The sequence below is a fragment of the Mustela erminea genome, chromosome 6, assembly GCF_009829155.1.
Source record: "Mustela erminea isolate mMusErm1 chromosome 6, mMusErm1.Pri, whole genome shotgun sequence".
In the NCBI taxonomy this organism is placed as follows: Eukaryota; Metazoa; Chordata; class Mammalia; order Carnivora; family Mustelidae; genus Mustela; species Mustela erminea.
This window is the reverse complement of record NC_045619.1, coordinates 24,322,407-24,343,823: the sequence shown is the minus strand read 5'-3', so window position 1 is coordinate 24,343,823 and position 21,417 is coordinate 24,322,407. Positions and strand designations below refer to the sequence as shown.

General features: G+C 44.6%; 1 protein-coding gene across 1 annotated transcript in view; it reads left to right on the top strand.

Moving 5' to 3' along the window:
• ELK3 (ETS transcription factor ELK3) overlaps positions 1-21,417 on the top strand; it is a 67,330-nt gene that overhangs the window by 41,616 nt on the left and 4,297 nt on the right. Inside the window, exons 3-4 of the mRNA XM_032346707.1 lie at positions 5,495-6,274; positions 16,294-16,416. Coding sequence (XP_032202598.1) covers positions 5,495-6,274; positions 16,294-16,416 — 903 coding nt within the window. The remainder of the gene's footprint in view (positions 1-5,494; positions 6,275-16,293; positions 16,417-21,417) is intronic.

The window sequence follows — 21,417 nt, the reverse complement described above, 5'->3', positions numbered from 1 at the left end:
TCTGGGAGGAAGGGGTGAGAAAACCGACTTTCTGTAAATACTCACATCACTTTTCATAATAAGAGCCTGTCCCCAAGCGCTCTTGTGTCCTGGGCGGTCTCAGCCCGAGTCTTGTATCCCATTGCATTGTGGCCAAGGGCTCTGGAATCAGACTGCCTGTGTATTAGCTTGTGAACATAGGTAATTTATACTCTCTCAGCCTCAGTTTGCCCATCTCTAAGATGGGGATCCTAATAGCTCCAGACTCTCAGAGGTTTAAATGAGTTAACAGTGGCCAAGTTCTTTGTACCCGGCCTGACAGGTAATAGGTACTCAGCAACTACTACTATCCATTAGTCCTCTATACGGTGAGTTTTCTCAGCAGACTCCTCGTGGGGCACACTCTTTTTTTTTTCTTTTCATTTCTTCTCTTCTCTTCTCTCTCTCTCTTTGGTTTTGTTTTGTTTTGTTTTGACCGGACTTTTTATTTAGTATTCTGTAGTGCTTAACGTATTCTTAACTGTTCTTGGGATTGGGGGAGGGGAAAGGGGAGGTTCTTATAGATTCCCAAGGAAATGTCAGAAAGGCAAAATTTGGCCTGCTTTATCCATTTGTTTTGGGGGGTTTACTGGGTGACTAGCTCTTTCCTTACATAAGCATCTGATCTCAGGTTTTTCATACTGAGAACCTTGAGATTTCCATTTGAAGACCCTCTGAAATCCTGAGAGCAGCATACCCTGACCTCCCTCTAACAGCCAGCTTGTTTGTATAGGCAGGATGATTCACCTCTCCATTTTATTTTCTATTAATTTTTTTAAAAGACTATTTATTTATTTGACAGATCACAAGTAGGCAGAGAGGCAGGAGAGGAGGAAGCAGGTTCCCTGATGGGCAGAGAGCCCAAAGCAGGGCTCGATTCCAGGACCCCAGGATCATGACCTGAGCTGAAGGCAGAGGCTTTAACCCACTGAGCCACCCAGGCACCCCTCACCTGTCCATTTTAGACGGCTAGATGTTTGAGGAAGGCCTTATAATTGCTTTGCCTCATTTACTGGGAAAAATCAGATATAGGACATGGCCTTTGGGGACACTTTTAGCTTGAAAAATTACAACACTGGTACACAAGTCAAGTCTCAACACATTTAACATTTGCTTATTGAAAGCATTGTCATAAAGTCAAATAAGATTAAACAGGTTTTACTTTTTCTTGCGGGACAAACTCTTCAGAGACCATAGAGATATCTTTAAACGTGCATGCCACCCCAAGCTCCCAGGGTCTGCCTGTGGAAGGTAAGGGGCTGTCATTTTGGCTGCCATGCATATGCTTCCTCTCAGTCTACCTACTACCTAGGGCTCAGGCTGTGGACATCCTGGTGGGGAGGCTTCCCTTCCTGGCTCCCCTCCTGTGAGCAGATTTCCCCTGTGCAGGGTTGGGCTCTCAAACAGCGGGGCTACAGTGACCTGACCTCCTTCCTGCACACTCCACACCCCTTCATGCCCAGACTGTCCGGTAGCCAGATCTACTCCATCTTTCCTGCTGGAATAGACCAGCAAGGCCCATGCTGATTCTTTCCAAAGGTTTCTTCCTCCTTCTGGTCAGCTCCATCCCCACCACTGTAACCTTTTCCTCAAAAGCTCCAGTGGTGTCCTGGTAACTCCCCCCACCCCAGAAGCAGCAGCTGCCACGGGGCCCCTCTTTCGATGGCTGAATTCAGTGTCCTTTGTGGAGGCTCCTTTTTTATCTTCAGAGTAGGGTTATCACCATCACCATCCAGCCATAGAAGATTCCCACCATCTTCCATTTAAAGGTAAATGTTTGGATGGACCGCGAGAGCATTATGCTAAATGGAATAAGAGAAAGACAAATACTGAATTATCTCACTTATGCATGGCATCTAAAAAAGCAGATCTAGAAACAGAGAGTAGAGTGGTTACCGGCAGTGGTCACTGGGCGGCTGAAGGGTGGGGAAATGAGTAGTTGTTGGTCAAAGGTACAAACTTCCAGTCACAAAATGAGTAAGTTATGGAGATGTAAGGTATGGATGGTGACTGCAGTTAACAATACTGTATTACCTACTTATAAGTTGCTAAGAGAGGAGAGTTAAATGTTATCACCACCACAAGAAAATGGTAATTACATGAGTGGTGGATGTGTTAACTAACCTAATTGTGGTAAGCATTTTGCAATGATATACATGCATCAGATCTTCATATTGTACATCTTAAACTTCACAATGTTGTATGTCAGTTCCATCTCAGTAAAGCTGGGGGAAAAAAGATTCTTCATGATCTTAAAAAAAAAAAAAAAGAAACCGCTTCTGTGATGTATGATTCACATACCATCCAGTGGACCCATTGAAAGCATACAGTTTAGTGGCTTTGAGTATATCTACAGAGTTGTACATCCAAAACCACAGTAAACCTTAGGACATTTTCACTATCCCTCCCAAACCCATACTTTTTAGTGTGACCCCTCAATTCTTCCATGTCACCCCCAAATCTTAGGAAATGACTCTTATCTCTTTAGGTTTGTCTATTCTAGACGTTTGATAGAAATAGAATCATTACATACGCGGCCTTTCTTTCACATAATGCATTCATGGTGCATGTGTCTGTACTAATTTCCTTTTTATGGCTGGATAATGTTCTGTAGTCTGAATATACATTTTGTTTATCCATTTATCAGTCGATAGTCATGTAAGTTGTTCCCAATTTTTTTTTTTTAAGATTTTATTTATTTGAGAGAGAGAGAAAGATGGGGTGGGGGTGGGGAAGAGCAGAGGTAGAAGGAGAAGGAGACTCTGTACTGAGCACAGAGCCCAGTGCAGGGCTCAGTCCCAGGACTCTAAGATCATGACCTTGATTTCATGAGCTGAAATCAACTGAGCCCCTCCCCCCCCAGATGCTCCTTCTTTGTTCTTTTTAATACATCAAAGCCCTGCTCTTTGAGACTACCTTTCAGTTCCCAACCATTTTCAGGAGGAGAGGCCTTTTTGTTATTTTTAATCACAACCCCAAATGACTCCTTGGTTTGCTTATGCATATAATCCCTGCTCAGATGTTATATTCTGAATACCTGTAATAAAATTAAAGGTAAAAATTAAAAGTTAAAAAAAAATTTTTTTTACGAGAATATGCCTGAAGAAATGATTCAGACCATACAGTTTCTCTTTTTTTCTGTGTAATTATTTGGGCTTTAATGACTCAGTCAGTTTAGATGGATGTTGGAACTGGCTGAGGACAACATAAAGTTTTCACTTAGGGAGAAAAATATTAACGAAGACCAGAAATATCTTAGAATCGTAGCAGCAGAACACTCCAGGCAAGTGTCTTTTCTTCTTACTGAGAACCCAGTCTGGGTCAGGTGGCACGGGTGACACCCTTATTTAACCCTATCCTGCCGGGAGTGGACTTCACTTAGGCATGTTGTGTACCCATGCCTGGTGGGGAGCCCACTGAGACGCCACCATCAAGGCCCAGGTGGAACTTATAAGTTTCCTGAATTTCTTGGAAGGTATGTAAATAGTGTTGAGCTTTGCTAGTTGTGTGTGCAGTTGAGGTCAGATGGAATAAATGGCCTTCAGGTGTTTAAATCTGCAGTCTCCAGCACCAGGCTGCCAGGCACTGGAACTGTTATGCCTTGAATCTAAGAATCTAATGTGCTCAGGGGATGGGAGCCTCCTGTGGGCTGGTGCTGAGCGGAGGTTCGCCAAGATTTGCGTTACTGGGATTTCCGGTGCTGAATGGGGACATTGTGTGTCCCTCCCTTCGCTGCCTGCCCTGAGGGATTCCTGCTCAGAAATCCCAGTGGCATAGTAAATATGCCCTCCCCTCCGGATGGCTGGATAAATTCACTTCTGGGATTTGATGATCTGTTTAAGGAAGAAAACTGCAAAACAGCATGCTTTAATGTAACAAGAGGGAAGGCAAAAACGTAATATACTTATGTTTATATACCAAACGATGATCACAAAAGGAACATCAAATTTAATTAAATTTTGTCTCTATGGCATATTTGAAAGTTGCTGAGAGAGGAGATCCTAAAAGTACTCATCACGAGGAAAAAAAAATATTACACTCTGTGTGGTGGTCATGTTCACTAGACTTGGGACCACCTAAAAGTAATAAAGTGTTACCTGTCCACGCCATCTCCATTTTGAAAATTTCACCTCTACTAAGGGGTTCCTTGACTCTCCCCACCGAAATTTTTGTGGAAATGTGAAAAAGCTCAGGCTCCAGAATGAGAAGATCGTGGTGGTTTTTGGACGGATGACTGCCCATTTCTGAGCTTGTGTCTTAAGAGGACACCTTCCATCCTCCAGAAGGATGAGGTATGAGAACGGATCAGAGAGCTTGCGCACAAATCCGGTATATAGTAGGTGCTCAATAGGAGTTACTGTTTCTAAAGTAGTTCTCCCCCAAATGATTTTTTTTTTTTTTTTTAATACCCTCACTCAATACCCAAGTTTTAGGAGGAGCAGTTTGCAAGGAAACCTTTCTGGGTCTTTTCCCCACAGGATGGCGCTGCTAGCTCTTTGTGCTCTAGGGAGACCATCTTGGTCTCCGTGGAACACCTTGCACCCCACAAACCTTTGATAGATATTTGCTGATGTTCCCATGTAATAAACCGCAAGAACAGTAGAGAGTCTTTCCGATGAAGTCTGTTCTCCCAAAGGGGTGTGAACATTTCTGGCGTGATTATTGGTTTTCATTTACATCCTAATGTTTGAGGACTTGGAGCCATAAACTGAAGAGCCAGAAGTAGATACTAGTGACTTAAAATACTGTAGGAGTGATGTAAATATCAAAGTAGACAATTTGTTTTTTCCTCCAGTGGCTTTCTTGGCAGAAAATTGAAAAGAAAAAAAATGGCTACATGACTTAAGAAAACATTGTGGTGGCTGGTGATAATAACTTACATTTCTATAATGTGTTCCAGCTTACAGAAGGCCTTCCTATTATTATTTCATTGAATTCTCACAAGTCCCAGAGGTAGGTAAGACAATACTGCGTTATGGCGAAGGAAACGCTGCTTCGACCACTTACCTACCATGTGGCTCATGTGGGTTATTTAAGCGCTGTAAGCTTATCTTCTTAAGTTTTAAAATGGGAGTCCAGTCATTTAGTTTTTGGGTAATAACACCTTCTCTTTAGGATTTCCGTACAGATGCTTATGAGATGGTACATGGACATTGCTGGCCACATAGTAAGTCCTTAGCAAATGGGGCCGGCCTGGGCGTTATTAGGTAGAATAACTCTTACTTCACAGATGAGGAAACTAAAAACGGCCATCACTGTGCCAGAGCTCACACCGTTCGTAACCACAGAACTGGAAAGCAGATCGAATTCTGCTGCCTCCAGCCCGAGTCCCCTTTCTGTAGCACCGTAGCCAAGACGTGTCCATCAGGAGGCACGTTTCGTGCTGCTGCCAGCCAAACTCCCCCTGCCAACGAACATCTTCCTCATTTTTCTCTGGGTGCACTGATCTTTTCACTGTCTCTTCTTGTGTTCACAGAACATCATCAAAAAGGTGATTGGGCAGAAGTTTGTGTACAAGTTTGTGTCTTTCCCGGAGATACTGAAAATGGACCCTCACGCGGTGGAGATCAGCCGGGAGAGCCTTTTGCTGCAGGACAGCGAGTGCAAGGCCCCCTCCGAGGGCCGAGAGGCCCACAGACACGGCTTGTCGGCCCTCAAAAGCGCCAGCCGCAACGAATACATCCACTCAGGCCTGTACTCGTCCTTCACCATTAATTCCCTGCAGAACCCACCAGAATCCTTCAAGGCCATCAAGACAGAGAAGCTGGAGGAGCAGCCGGAAGACAGCCCTCCCGTGGAAGAAGTCAGGACTGTCATCAGGTTTGTGACCAATAAAAGCGACAAGCACGCCAGCAGGCCCGTGGTGCCCCTGCCCTCCACGTCGGAGGCCTTCCTGGCCTCGTCGGCCTCAGCCAAGGTCTCCTCTTTAATGTTGCCAAATGCCGCCAGCATTTCGTCCGCTTCACCCTCCTCGTCTCGGTCCCCGTCCCTGTCCCCCAGCTCGCCCCTCCCTTCTGAACACAGAAGCCTCTTCCTGGAGGCCGCCTGCCATGACTCCGATTCCCTAGAGCCCTTGAACCTGTCATCGGGCTCCAAGACCAGGTCTCCATCTCTTCCCCCAAAGGCCAAAAAACCCAAAGGCTTGGAAATCTCCGCGCCCCCGCTGGTGCTCTCCGGCACTGACATCGGCTCCATCGCCCTCAACAGCCCAGCTCTCCCCTCGGGATCCCTCACCCCAGCCTTCTTCACCGCACAGGTAAGAGCCCGTCCCCGTGCTGGGGCTGCATCAGACTCGGTGACAGAGTGGAAAGGAAGAAAGCAACCAAGGCAGCTTCCTTCGGCCCTTTCAAAGATCATCTTAGGGCCCATAGACCAGAGTCACGGTGGGAGTATAAAGGGCAGTTACTTCATCATCCCCAGACCAAGGTGTCCACAAGAGAAGAGGTTTGGGATATTGGTTACGGTGGGATGCTTCCCTGGTTTCTTGCTTTCAGTGGCTGAAGGTGATCCAATTATGGAACATCACCCGGGCCTTCCAAGCAGATCCAAATATCTTCCTAGGGAAAGTCGAGCAGACTGAGTGACATTTCAGAAGGCATTTGGGCTTTAAGAGATCTTTTTTTGTTTTGTTTTGTTTTTTAAGGGAGAGAAAGGAGGGTGGAGGAGCAGAGAGAGAGAATCTTAACCAGGCTCCACGCCCAGCGCGGAGCCCGACATGGGGCTCGATCTCACAACCCTGAGATCACGACCTGAGCCGAAGTCAAGAGTCGGACACTTAGCCGACTGAGCTGTCCAGGTGCCCCTGAGCTTCATGAAATTTCTATGATGGGGTCCTCTCTGGGGGGGCATCTGATAAGTAGCCGTTTGCTTTCTGTAACTGAGAAGATAGATGTTACGTGACGCTGCCGTTGTGTTCGTCTGGGTGGATCTGCATTGTCCCACATGTTCGTCTGTGTGGATCTGCACTGTCCCACATGCAGTGAGGAAGAATCTTCAGCAAAAGCAGTGCTATTCTGAGAAAACCCATCATTAACTCCTCTAGGAGAAGGCAGCCTTTTCCTTTAAATATCATATGCACATGCTCTTTCTTGTCCGGCTGGCGTTCGCAGGGCAAAGGCAGAGCTGGGGTTGGTAAAGTCTATTTCTGCTTCCTCTGGAAAATTGGACACACTTTGGTGGCAGAGGTGAAGCACATTGGCTTTGGTGTCACAGACCAGATTTGGTTCCTGGCTACACTGCTGGGGAGCCCTGAGACAGTGGGCCCTTGCTCTCTGCTGTTTCCACATCTGTGAAATGTATTATTGGGAGGACTGGATGGGATAATGGCCATGGTCCGAGAGAGCTATAGCTGGCAGGTATCCTTCCGGGACCGTGAGGCCAGTGGGAGCTCCCTCACCTGCCCCTGCTCTCGTTGCCATCACCAACCCTGATGTAGCCGTCAGAAGGGGCAGCAGTGTCACAGGGGCTCACGTTTGCTGGCCACTGTTCCAGACACTTCGCACGCACCACTCCAGTCATTCTTCGTGGCTGGCCCATAAAGTAGATGCTCTTCTGTCCCATTTTTCCAGCTGAGGTAAATGAGGCACTGAGGTAAAGTAGCTCATCCAAGGTCTCACAGCTAGCAGGTGGGAGGAGCAAATTTGAACCTGGTTCTCCTGCTCCAGAATCCATGCTCTTAAATAAAATGTTCTTGGCGTGTCCACTGGGAAAACCTCCAGTTGTCCCTGAGCGTAACCATCTGTGGAGTCTGCCAAACAACTGAGAGCAGCTCTTGGCCACTCTCCTCTCCATGGCTTCTCCCAAACTGATTGTGTCCCAAGGATTTTGTGTCCGCCCCAGCTTGTGAGCTAGTGCTGCTGAGCTGCCACCATGGAGGGGAGGGCTCAGGGCTCAGTTACTGGTCAGAATGAGCATATGTGCTATTGATCAGGCATTTTCTGATCAAACAAAACTGTCCAGGGACTAGGGGCTGCTGAGTGAGTAACTCAGAGAAGTAACTTGAGAAGTTGGCGGGGGGGGGGGGGGGGGGGGGGGGGGGGGGGGGGGGGGAGGCGGTGGTAGGCGTGACCTGAGTATCTCCTCCCCTGGCCTCCTTTGTGTTCACAGCTGTAAGGTTTAGAAAGATCTCAAGCCAGACCAAGGCCAATTCAGATTTCCGTATCTGCTTTCTCTGTGAGCCTGCATCACCATCTCCGAACAGATGGCCAGTCCTGTTGTCTCAGGAAAGCTGCTCAGGCTGGCCCTGGAGTTTTGGATCTGGACACAGTGAATTTAGGGTTGCTCTGCCCAGTGGGACTGAGGAAGGTTATGGTTGGGCCGAGGGGAGGAGCGTACCTTGACGTGAGGCCGGGATAGAATGAGGATGTGAACAAGGGGATACTCGACTCAGGACTGGGAGACAGGAACTTCTAGAACAGCCTGAAACAGGAGAGGGGAAAGCATTGGAAAGCTAGATGCTTTAAGAGAGGACTTGCGCCTTGGGCAGATGAGAGTGAATGGTCCTCAGCCCAGCTGCAAGGGTAGGACCTTGCTTGTGAGCTGGTACCAGGGAGTCTAAGAAAGGGGACCAGGGCTTCCTGAGGAGAGAGAGGGCAAGGGCAGGGGTCTGGTGCCATGACAGGATAGTAGATGTAAGGTGTCTGGCTGAGAGTGCCTTTGGATCAAGCCGAGGGGCCGGGGTGGCTACAAGGTCGTGCTAAGTGGAGTGAGAGGAGTTAAGGGTTGGCTTTGGGAGACGGTGTCATCTCAGGACTTGAATTCCCTCACCTTCTAGCAGTGTCAGCTCTGTACCCAGTGCAGCCAAGGGGGGCCACAGGGAGGGAGAGAGCAGAGAAAGGGCAGGACTCGGGTGGGATATTCATTCACCCAAGTGGTTTCTCGGAGATCGGACAGAACAGTCACACCTGTCTGGGCTTGACAATCCTCCAGCTCTTTAAGGTGGGCCTAGAAATCAATGTAGGATTTGGATTCTCAGAGATTTCGCTCCCCCAGGAGCTGCTTTGAGTGACTCGTCAACTAAGCCTTGAGGGCGCCTGGGTGGCTCAGTGGGTTAAGTCTCTGCCTTCAGCTCAGGTCATGATCTCAGGGTCCTGGGATTGAGCCTCGAATCTGGCTCTCTGCTCAGCAGGGAGCCTGCTCCCCACCCCACCCCACCCCCCGCCTGCCTCTCTGCCTACTTGTGATCTCTCTGAAAATAAAATCTCGACAAAACCCAAAAAACAAAAAACTAAGCCTTGAGCCACGGTTCATCCTCAGGGGACAGTCTGAAGCAAGGTCACCTGCAGCAGCCCGTCTCATCCTAAAGAGTGAGCCCATTTCCCTGCAATCCCTGCAGAGGGCACGAGTGAAAGCCTTCCCTTTACTTCCAGGTCAATTCTGGGGGTTTCCTCTCCTGAAGGAGACTTGGGGCTTTTCTCCCACAGGCAGCAGTGATGTCTCATTCTCACAGTTCATTGGTTTCCCTCCTACCTTAGTATTTTCGACTGCAGAAATTACTTTCCTCGGTGGAGTGTGCTGTGTGCAACGTGACACTGTTTGCATGTAAACATTTTGTTACCGGCGGGACTGTCCTGTCAACTTTTCTTAACAGTTGGCTTTAGAAGAAATGAAAGGTGTGCTCTAATAACTTGATACCCTGAAAATGAAGTTCCCAGGGATATAGTTTATCTCAAGAACTGTTTGTTTATATTTTATCTTATCCTGAGAATAATTCCCAGTTATTTTCAGATAGAAATATGGCAGAAGGAAGGGTAGGATTAAGAGGGTCTTGGTGTGAACTGGGGTCATGTGGTTACTTTTCCCTTCGGGGATCATATTAAACCACCTACCTTGCATAGGCCCAAATTTAGATTTGAAATGTCATCTATGGTGTACATGAAAAAATGTTCGTCGTTCTGCCGCTCACCCAAAACCATAATCTCCATTCCCATCGAAAATACTTGTAGTGCATTTGCTGGGATCTGTACAGTGCAGCTGAGATTACTCTTGATTTTTTAAGGATCCAAGATTACAAATATAGACAGACATGATGATCATTCAGACTCCCGTCAAGCACGGACTACGAGGAACTGAGGGCAGAGAATACAAAAGCCAGCTGTGTACCGAGAAGCGATGTAGTTGGAGCTCAGTCAGAGGTCATATTGGACTGTTGGTAGAAAAGCAAGGATGTTCTCTCTTATGGCATGAGCTATAGATATTGAGATGAGGGAGGAGCCAGGATGCGAAACCCTCATGATTCCTAGCCAGGCACCATGGAAGCCTAAAGAGTGCCAGTTAGAACTTCCAGTTCTCTGTATCTTCTGCACCTTGGTGTCCTCTGTCCCTCTTCCTTCCATTTGCCTCTTCTGTTCATTGTCTCCCTCCTCATCTCTTAGCAATGTAGTTAGTTCAGAATTAGCGGTTGGCGCATTGCTTTTCCCTTCATTCATGCCAAGGCCTCTGTTAATCTCATGTGTGATGTTTAAGATGCTGAACTTGGATATATGCGGGCACTGGGGCATGAACTCACCGTCAGAGTCTGAGCATGCATGCCCCAGGCTGTTTGATTAGCGGCAGCCTTGAATGGCACTAATTGAGTAGAGACAGCTGGCAGAGGACCGCAATGCGAGAACCTCCTTTCATTTACTGGTAGATGTAACAGCTTTGGGCCAAAATCATCAGGTGGGAATTTGGAGTAAAATGGATGTGTTCTCTGAGGAGCTCTGCTCTGGAATAGGCTCTCGTCTTATTGTCTCCTAGGCCATTATCACAAGAGGATGAAAGTTTGTTTTTTCCCTTCATCCCACTCTCTAGAACACTTCTCCAGCTTAGCGTCCAGCTTTCTCTATACTGACCCTATAGGAGAGGTTGTCCTTTTAGAAGCTCTTTGCAGTGAATGATGTTGCTGGTAGAGTTCTGCGTGCTGACATTCCAGCTGAAGTTTCTTCCTACCCTGGGCTCTGAATTCCCAAGATAAAGGAACTGTGGTAGAACCCTCCCACTTTCCACCTTGGAGCCTCTCTCCTCTCTATCTGTTGCCATCATGGTCCCAGTGCCTGCTCTCCAGCTCTGCTCCTACTCCTTTTTCCCCTCCTACCACTGACGACACCTACTTCAGACTCTTAGGGAGTTCGGGTCCCCCTTTCATTAAGATCAGCAGAGTCAGTGCTATGCAGACTTATGTGTGATTGAACTTCTCTTTTAAAGTCTTCAAAATTGATGTTTTTATTGAATTTGGGCAACTCCGGGAGTCTCCAGAAGTAGTTACCTTATTTGGTTGAGGATTTGTTTTTAACTCCAGAATGGCACTGTCATGGATTCTGTTGGCGTCCATGAGAGACTAAGATTTGTGATGTTTGTTGGTACAACAAAATGTTAAATGGACACCCTGATTTCCTCTCCTTTATTTTCTAAAGCCTGAAAGACTTACCGAAGTCTTGGTACCTCAAATTATCAAATCAAATAATCTGCAAATAGTTCTTGTTGGGAGATAACTGGTAAACACCTACCATTTGCTAGTGATTGGGGTGTACAGAGGCGAGCAAGACAGACAGTTCCTGCTCTCCTGAGCTTATAGCTTGCTGTCAAATAGGTGAAGAATATGGGGCAATAGAACTTAGGGTGATGTGAAATGACAGATGTCTCTGAAAACTGGCTGAGGAACTTTTAGACTTGTTTTGATAGGAAATTACCAGCTTGCTGGGGTTTTAACTCGAGAGATACAATAATTCCTTTTAGAGTCTTTCAGCAAATATTTACATTATTTGCAGATCACTGAAAGGATACCAGAAGTATATACAGTGCCTATTTTTAAGACCTTCTAACCTAGCCAAGACAAGGCATACAGATAGACAACAGCACGTGGCAAGAGTCAGATACACAGTGCAGAAAAGCACCATTAGGAACAGAAGAGGGAAAGATCGTTTAGTTCAATTCAGCATATAGGAATTGAGCACCTGTCGTGTGTAGCTGTTGTGCTTGGAGCTGGGGATACGAACGTCAGTTAGATAGTTCCTGACTGTAAATAGCTCATAACTTGCCTTAAATGGTTTAATATAATGTCCCAAATCAGTACAAAAGAAATACTAAGGAAGAAAGTATTAATGCTGCTGAGGTTGGGGAAGAATATTGACAGAGTTTCATGGGAGACATGTTCACACTTGGGCAGGGTGTTGAAGGATCGGTAGCAGTCATCTGGCACGTAAGGTGAGGAGGATATTGTAGGCAGAGGAGCAGCAAGCCATAAAGATGTGAACTAGCTTACTATGTAGGGGCAGTACAGTAGTTTAATAAGGCATGGAGGGATAAATTCCAAAGGTGAAGGACGCAGTGGGAAATGGGGCATGAGTGACATAGAGTTGTGTTTTATAAGTCATCCTGATGATGTAGATTAGGGTGGGGGTGAGGCTGGACCCAGTTAGGATACTATGATAATATTCCAGATGAAAGACAAGGAGGATCTAGATCTAAGGCTGTGACCCTGGGATGGGGCCACAGGAGACAGATCTGAGAGAGACATAAGGAATTGTCCATAGTATTTGGTGACTAATCAGGTGTGAAGGTTGTAGGGGAGAGCCAGGAATTGACTATGAGGAGCATGGGAGGAAGAATCAGCTCATGGTGAAAGGTTGGTTACAAGTTCATTTTGGGCTGAGAAATCTATAGGACATAAAGGAGCAAACATCCAGCTACATACATACAGCTGGAGCTGAGGAGTTTGGGCCTGGAGATAAGTTAGGGAGTCACCAACATGTAAGGGGTGCTTAAAATCATGGAAATGGATGAGATCACCCATGGAACGTGTCTAGTGCGGGGAAATGTGGGTTACGTAGTCAGGGAAGTTTTGTAACGAGTGCTGAAGAACTGGTGGGTTGGAATTCTTTAGTGTTCAGGACACATCAAGCCATGTAGGAAGGTTCATCTAGAGAAATTAAGAAGCCTATGAAACTAGGTTATAGGGGAACCTAGAATTGTGGCTAAGGAATTTTTTCCCCCTGAAACTGGAAGAATTTCAAATAGCATCTTAGGGTGACTGATTTGGTGGCAGTGCTCAGAATAGATAGAAAGAGGGACCAGAGGTACAGCAGCTGGTTTAGGAGGCATTTACTGAATGCCATCTCTAAGCTTATAGGACCTTGAACGCAGCAGGAAAGGAAATGGGGGGCAAAAATCAGAGTCAGTTCAAAGAAGGATCCACAGGTCGTCCCCAGATGTTGTAGCAAGTGGGAGGTCATTTTGCATCTCAGTGACGAGATGCTGGATTGTAGACAGGGCTGTAAGTCCATGGATCATGTCTTGTTTTATCATTGTATCTCTGGCACCTGATACATTATCATGCACTCTGTATTTTTAAGTGGATAAATGGCTGGTATTGTTGATAGAAATGGAGGAGTCCTAAGAAACACTAGACTTGGAAAGAATGTGAGGTGTTCAGTTTGAACATGGGCATTCCAGTGGACATGTCCAACAGGTCATAACAGGTATGTCCAACAGTCACATACCTAGAGCTACAGATCGCTTCAACTCATCAAGTATTTAGAAAACGGGTACTATAGGAGGAATAAAGATAAGCATGCTACCTTAAAGGCTACAGAAAAAAGTATAAAAAGAATATGCAAATTACCATAATATGACACAGAAATTGTTAAGGGAAAAAGGGGTTATAAAGTGTTACAAAGATTCAGGAAAAAGAGAACTGTCACTTGATGGAGGGAAAAGCAGAAAAGTCTCCTTTGAGGAGGTGGAGTGTTCACGGTCAGAGGGAGGCAGGGGTAGGAAAGAGGAAGAGGTCTGAGGACGTGGTCCAGGCAGAGGGCCATGAACCAGGGCATAAAGATGGGGGATGTCTGGGCAATGCCAGCTCACCAGGTTTAACTTGAATGTGCAGGCTTTGTAGGAGACTGTATTATGTGGAAGAAGAACTGAGTTGAGGATGAAAACAAGATCCTGGTTAGATGGTCTTTCCCCTTGAACATCAATGACCTTTGCCTCAGATCCTAGGGCTTCTCTTTCCCTGCAGCTGGTGGGATCAGGAACTCCCTGTTTGCCATTCAAAAGAGCCCATTTGCTAAAGTATTTTTTGGTGAAGGAAGAGGAAGCATGCATTTTGCTCTGGCTTCTTTCTTTAGTGTCTAGCCCTTAGGCCCAGCCCACCTTGATTCCAGGAGCTTGTGGAAAGAGGCTCCAAAAACTCACACTGTATTGGAGATTACCCAAGGTGAGCATTAATAGGAACATTCCTTAAAAGAGCAACCAAATAATTTTTTCTTTACAGCCACAGGATCTTCAGGGAGAAGAGGGGTCGGGGTGGGGAGAAAAGTGAATGAAGTCATTTCACAATAGTTATTTGCATATGTTATAAAAGATACTCCAAAAGATTAAACATGGGAAACAGAAGACTACTATATTCTGAGTACGTCCTGTATCCCTTTGAAACAGATGTGCAAACATCTCACATCCAGACCTGGGTACACATTTTAGACTAAAATAAAACTTCATGTATTGCTCAAAGGATTAAAATGGAGTGGATGTGTTTTTATGGCCATGAATAAGAGAAAGGTAGGTTTTGTAGTCTAGAAGACTTACTGTCTCTTAAGAGCTTTGGGACCTTCATTGGTAGGTAAACTGGAGGTCCTGAACACACTGTTTTTTTTTTTTTAATGTTAACGTGGCATAATGTGGCTGGATTTTCATTCCAGAGTAACAAGCAAATGTTAGTTCTCAGATGACATGAGTTTCTGGACTTCAGCCTAATATGACTGAGAGGAGCCTTGAAGGTACTGGCTGACTTGGCTGGTTTCAGAACCCTGAGTACTTTTATACATACATTGAGAACTTCTCCCATGAACAGATGAAATTCATTGAATAAGTATGTTGGGTACACTTGTGATCAACACTTCTGAGTATTTGTTATGTGCCAAGCACATATTAAGAGCTTTACGTACACCATCTTATTTCATTTTCCTAGCAGTCGTTAAGGTAGGCATTTTTTCCTCCCCATTTTATAGATTTGGAAACCAAGGCATAGAGCGGTTACCTAGGTGGTAAATAGTAGTTCTGAGGTCGGAACCCTGGCAGAGCCCATGCTGAAGCGTTGTCTTAATCACCAGACCAGATGGCCCGGCATATGTGTAAAACTGCCTTGGATTAGAAGTGGGAAGCTTATCTAAAACATGTATTTATTCTAGTAACCTCATAGGTTATTCCATGTGTAGGAAATGCTGTGGAACCGAAGACTTAACATGGTATAAATTAGTTTGCCTTCCAGCAGCGTCACAGTTTGAGAACCTTTGGATGTTTGTTTCTGCGGAACAGAACAGACCTTTCGACTTAGGTTTATGCCAGATATTCTCGATAATTAACGAAGCTGCTGGGGCCAATTCTAGGAAAAAATAACACTTTAGCATCCAGAGTGATGTAATCGGCAATGCTGGCGCCTTTGCTGTGGTGCTTCTTACACAGAGCACCTTATTGACATCACAAAACCACTGAGGGGCTCCTTCTAGTCAGCAAAGGTGCAAAACCACCAAGGGCCAGGGAGTTTGCCTCAGCTGAGAATAAAAGCCATGCAGACATACCAGCTGGGGCGAGTTGTTTCTTCTGTCCTCCAGCTCGCTTGCAGGCCAGGACTCCTGCTGTGTGTGTGCAAGCAAATGCAGTCCTTGGCACTCTCCTGGGAAACCCAGAGTTTCGGCTTTACACCCAATCTAACAAGAAAGAATTTTTTTCCTCGTCCAAACCATTGCCAGGGAGATGAATTCTCATCAGCCTCATATCCGGAGTGGAATCTTTGGAAAACCCAGTTCAGAATTTTTGCAGAAGCTGCTACAGGGTATTTTAACAACAGGTACTAAAATCTTAAAGGGCCATTGATGCCCATGAAAGTGAAGCTCGAGAGGCCCTTTAAAATGTGTGTAATGGATGTCCACTGTAGGAAAATAAGAAAAAATATATATATTTTTTAAAAAGGCCCCTTCATGGAATCCCATTTTGTATACTAAATCACCTTTAATGTGGGAAGGGAAATAAATTGAAGGAACCGTCTGGATGAATACTGCTATAAACTTGAGTTTTACAGTGTTCAGTGTTTAGGGAAGATAACTTGTCCATATTTTTCTCCTTTATAAAATTGCTAATACCATCAGAGCTGAACAAGATTAAACTGCGCAGCCTTGCAGAAATTACATAGTTGTCAGATTTTCCTAAGATGGGAAGGCTTGTTTCTGGGTTCGTGGCTAGTGTACCTAGCCGCACTGCTGATTATGGCCAGATAATCAAAATCTGTGTTTTCTTTCGCAGACACCAAATGGATTGCTTCTGACCCCGAGTCCACTGCTATCCAGCATACATTTCTGGAGCAGCCTTAGTCCAGTTGCTCCACTGAGTCCCGCCCGGTTGCAAGGGCCAAACACGCTTTTCCAGGTGAGCATTTAGAAATGAATGTTTAAACATCCAGCTTCTGAAGGGTGTGTTTCCCAATAAATACTGTAAAGGTAACAGTTCTAGCCTACCTTTGGATAAAATGTTAAGTTTCCACGGGGAGTTAATGGTGCTGTCAAACCCAGCCTTCAGAGGCAGAGATTTTCATCGAGGCAGAAATGGCGTGTTCATGTCAGATATCGCAAATGGAACCATTAATTCTGAAAGGGTGTGGATATCTTCACTGACTATGAAAACTGGAAATTTATCAAGGAAAAGGGACAACTTTAAAAAATGAAGCAATATACTGACACCACTTGAATTGAGAAACAAAAACAGTGAAGGATGTCTCTATACTGTAATAGAAGAGTTATCTGTACGATTCTATGAATCATAATCAAGTTCTCCTTGTTCCATAACAAGAAAGGAGCACCCAGGGCATTTGGTTAAAAACAAAGTCTTAGCTGCTTTATCTTGCACAACTCCTGTTACTGGGTAGGCGCATTTATTATTCATTCCCACACTAGAATCTTGCAGTAGCATTACTTGCGATTGTGTGGTAATCAGTATTTCTCCCTTGAGACTCAAAGACTGTTCCTCACAGATAAAGATGTTACTAAGATAACAGAAAGGGTCCTAGGGACAGGAGTGAAGCGAAACTGGGGTAAGTGAAAACCCCCTCTAATTCTAGCCTGTTTCATCCACCCTGAATCCCATGCTTGCCTGCCTGCGCCCCACCCCCCACGTTTGGCTCACCGGAGCTAGATGTAGTTCTTTTGTTCCTGTTGCATCTAGCACCACTTTGTATTACAATGGCCTAGTCACCTGGCAATCTCCCCCGCTAGACTGTGGGCCCTCAAAGGCCAGAACTGCATCTTGTTTCTTGTTTACCGCGGCACCCCCCCTCCCCCGCCCCTGTCTGGCCACATTGCTTGGTACACAAATGATGCTTAGTAATTATCACTGACTAAATTAGTGGATACCTAAGAATTCACCAAGGAATTGGGCACGTGGCTGGCTCAGTTGGTAGAGAACGTGACTCTTGATCATAGGGTTGTGAGTTTGAATCCCACGTTTGGTGTAGAGATTACTTTGAAAAAAAAAAAAAAAACCAAAAACCAAAAACCAAAAAAACCAAAAAACAAAAAAGAGAAAGTTAAGAAATATTTAAGAACCTGAGTGTTAAAAAGATCAGATCTCTGTGCATTTTTGAGCACAGGTCATTTTACTTATCAAGGTTAGTACTGATCCCCTCTGTGCCAGGAGCTATACATGCTGGGATTTAGGTGGAGAAGGTGGAGCTAAAGAGGTTTTGATTGCTATCTTGCTTCTCTGGTTTCCTAGTAAGGTTGAGGTAGGGTTGTCAGGATGTGACTGTATATCCCTAGGTAATCAGGTTTCTCTTTTGGCCCATCTTCTCATCACAAGAAAACTGAGCTATGGTCATACACAGCCAACATGTTGATTCTTAGCCCTTTTAACTCCAGCAGAGAAACAAGAACTAGAAGCAGTGAGCAAATGTAGTACTAGGAAAAGTTTTAGGTTAGTAAACTTTTGGTGGAGAACTGAAAGACCTTATTTCCTCAAAGTATTCAGAATGGAGCAGCAGTATTCTAGTATTAGAGCTCCTAAGGAGAGCCAAAGGAAGGAGTTGTTTGGTGCCATGTGTATGGTAAGCTCCAAGGGTACATGGACTGCAGTCTTACTTTAGTCCTACAATCCATGAAAGCCTCCGTAGGGTTCACTAGATATTTGTGAATAATGAATGGAATCTCACTTCCATCCTTACTGAGAATTCTGCCACCTGATTGGTACAGGGCTTGGTGATCTCCCAAGGAAGCCGGGAGAACTTTTGTTTGGGAGTTCTTTGGGATCCTTTGCCCTGGATACTAAACCTTTCCTAGCCCATCATCACTCCTCACAGTAACAGTGGTTCATATCCATAGGGTTTCTACACATTAGCAGGGTATTTGGAGCTCCGGGACAGTGTGCTAAAAAGATTTTGTTGGGCCCCAACCTCAGAGTTTCTAATTTAGAAGGTGTGGGACAGGGCCTGATTATAACATTGTTTCAAGACCCTAGTGCTGCTGCTCTAGGAATTCACTTTGAGAACCACAGGAGACCAATGGTTCCTAATTTATAACCAGAATTCTGCAGAAGAAATTGCTGCATTGAAAGGCCATCTATTCAGAATTTTAATTTCACAAAATGTACCTGTCCTACCAGAGCCATTCAAAAACAACCAAAAAAGAAAAAAAAAAAAAAACCCACAAAAAACAAAAACACACAAATGGGAGGTAGGAATGGGGAAAACAATCATGTTTAGAGGATTGTTGGCAGGGCCTTGTGCTCTCTTTCTGTGATTGGGGTCCATAAAACTAAGGAAAAACAACTTTGTACCTTTTAAAATATTACTCTTCCCATGATAAAAGCAGATGTGAAAAAGTTGAAAATAGCAGTTTTGAAAATAGTAAATAAAACATGGTAAGAGGAATATTCAAAATTCAGATTATCAGCAGTGCCCCTTTTGAACTATTTTTCTTTAAAAATAAACCTTCCGGGGACGCCTGGGTGGCTCAGTTGGTTAAGCAGCTGCCTTCGGCTCAGGTCATGATCCCAGCGTCCTGGGATCGAGTCCCACATCAGGCTCCTTGCTCAGCAGGGAGCCTGCTTCTCCCTCTGCCTCTGCCTACCAGTCTGTCTGCCTGTGCTCGCTCTCTCCCCCTCTCTCTCTCTGATAAATAAATAAAATCTTTAAAAAAAAAAAATAAAAAAATAAAAAAAAATAAACCTTCCGTGGGGCACCTGGGTGGCTCAGTGGGTTAAAGCCTCTGCCTTCGGCTTGGGTCATGATCTCGGGGTCCTGGGATCGGGCCCCGCGTCGGGCTCTCTGCTCAGCGGGGAGCCTGCTTCCCTGCTCTCTCTGCCTGCCTCTCTGCCTATTTGTGAACTCTGTCTCTCTAACAAATTAAAAACAAACAAACAAACAAACCAACCTTCTGTTTATACTAGACATGGAGGAAGGCTACAGTAAGTTTTAAATTATGCTGGCAAATTTCCTATTGTGAGGCTTGGAAAGTAGATCAGAATCTTTATTCAGGGTAAGAGTTGACAGAGCTGAGGAGATTTTACACAGAAGATCCACTGATGTAATTATTGTGGCAACTTACAGCAGCTATTGAAGAATTTAAGGGAAGGTGAGAGAAGATATTAGTGCCTTTCTGGAAGATGCATATTTAAAAATAAAACAAGATTTGTCTGAATAGTTTGGCATTTTGAGCTTATTTACAGGGTGTCTGTTCCACTTCTGAAACAGATTTTCATCAAATCTGGCATAGGTACAGATAATATCTTGAAAACAAGAAAGGATTAAGGTTTTTTAAAAAATGTTTTTATTTATTTGCTTGACAGAGAGCCAGAGAGCATAAGTGGGGTGAATGGCAGAGGGAGAGGGATAGCAGGCTCCCCACTGAACAGGGAGCTCACTGTGGGGCTCAATCCCAGGACCCTGGGATCATGACCTGAGCTGAAGGCAGATACCCAACCAAGCCACCCAGGCACCCCCAGAATTAAGTTTTCAATTGAGAATGTTTTCTGAACATTTTAATTCAACAGATCTAACCCAGAAAATATCTGCAATGCATTGTTATTAGGGATTGTAGGGGAATATATATATATATAGATCATAAATATGTATATTTATGATCTATATGTATTATAATAGATATATAAACAAAATGTTATAGGAACCCCAGCAGGGAGTAACTTTCTAGCTGGGGACTAGAAGGCGGCTCCATGGAAGAACTGGCACCTAAGCTGGGAAAAAAGGATAGGATTTTGGCAGAGAGAAAACACCTTCTAGATAATCTACATGATCTGGATATGCAAGAACATGGTCCAGGAAGGGACTGGGTGGCTGTGGGCCTTGAATGGTATGCTCAGGATTTTCCACCTTAGTCTCTTGATAACAAAGGAAGGTTTTCTAAGCTGGAGATAAAAGAACAGATCTTACTATACTACTTTTTAAAAAAATTTATTTGAGGGAGAAGCAGACTCCCAGCTGAGCAGAGAGTCTGACATGGGACTCGATCCCAGGACTCTGGGATCTGAACAAAAAGCACCTACTTAACAGAGCCACCCAGGCACCCCTAAAATCTCTATCTGAGAAAGATATTGCTGATACAAGCATGAAGGAAGGACTGAAGAAAAAGCAAAAAGTGTAAGGTACAGGAAGGTATGAGGAATATTTATACTACTGCAAATAGTATATGAGGGAAAAATCATCTTTTAGAACAGTAGAAATACAAATATATTTAGAAGACATTCCAGAGGTAAAATTAAAAGACTTTTAGTTGGGTTTGAGGAGTAGGAGGCAAAGTGAAAATTAGGATGAGGCAAAGATTACTTACATGATTAAAATACTGGAAATGCCAGAAGTAAGCAGTTAACATTTATTGAGGGCTACGGTATGTTAAATGTTGTTCAAAGCACCTTTCATGGCTTCTGATTTAATACAGTTGTCCCCTGAACAATGTGGGGATTGGGATGCTGACCCCCTCCTCACAGTTGAAAATCCATGTATAACTTTTAACTTTTCAATTAACTAACAGTTGACTGTAACACACATTTTCCATCTTATATGTATTATTATGCTGTATTCTTATAATAAAGTAAGCTAGGGAAAAGAAAATCGTAAGGAAAATATATTTATAGTACTATACTGTGTTTACTGAAAAAAAAAAAAAAATCTGTAAACCTGTGTTGCTCAGAGTCAACTGTACTCCCAACAGTTCTTTCTGAAAAGAAAAGGAAACAAAAAAGCCCAGAGTTGTTGCTCAGTTGACCCAAGACCTCACATTAATAAGTGGCAGAGCCCTGACTGAAGTTTTTAGGGTCATGGTCATATCGCCGCTCTTACCAGCTTAAGAGTGAATGCAGAATAGCAGGTTTTTGGTGACACACATTGATGGGGATGTCTAACTGACAGCCAGGAAAGGATTGTTG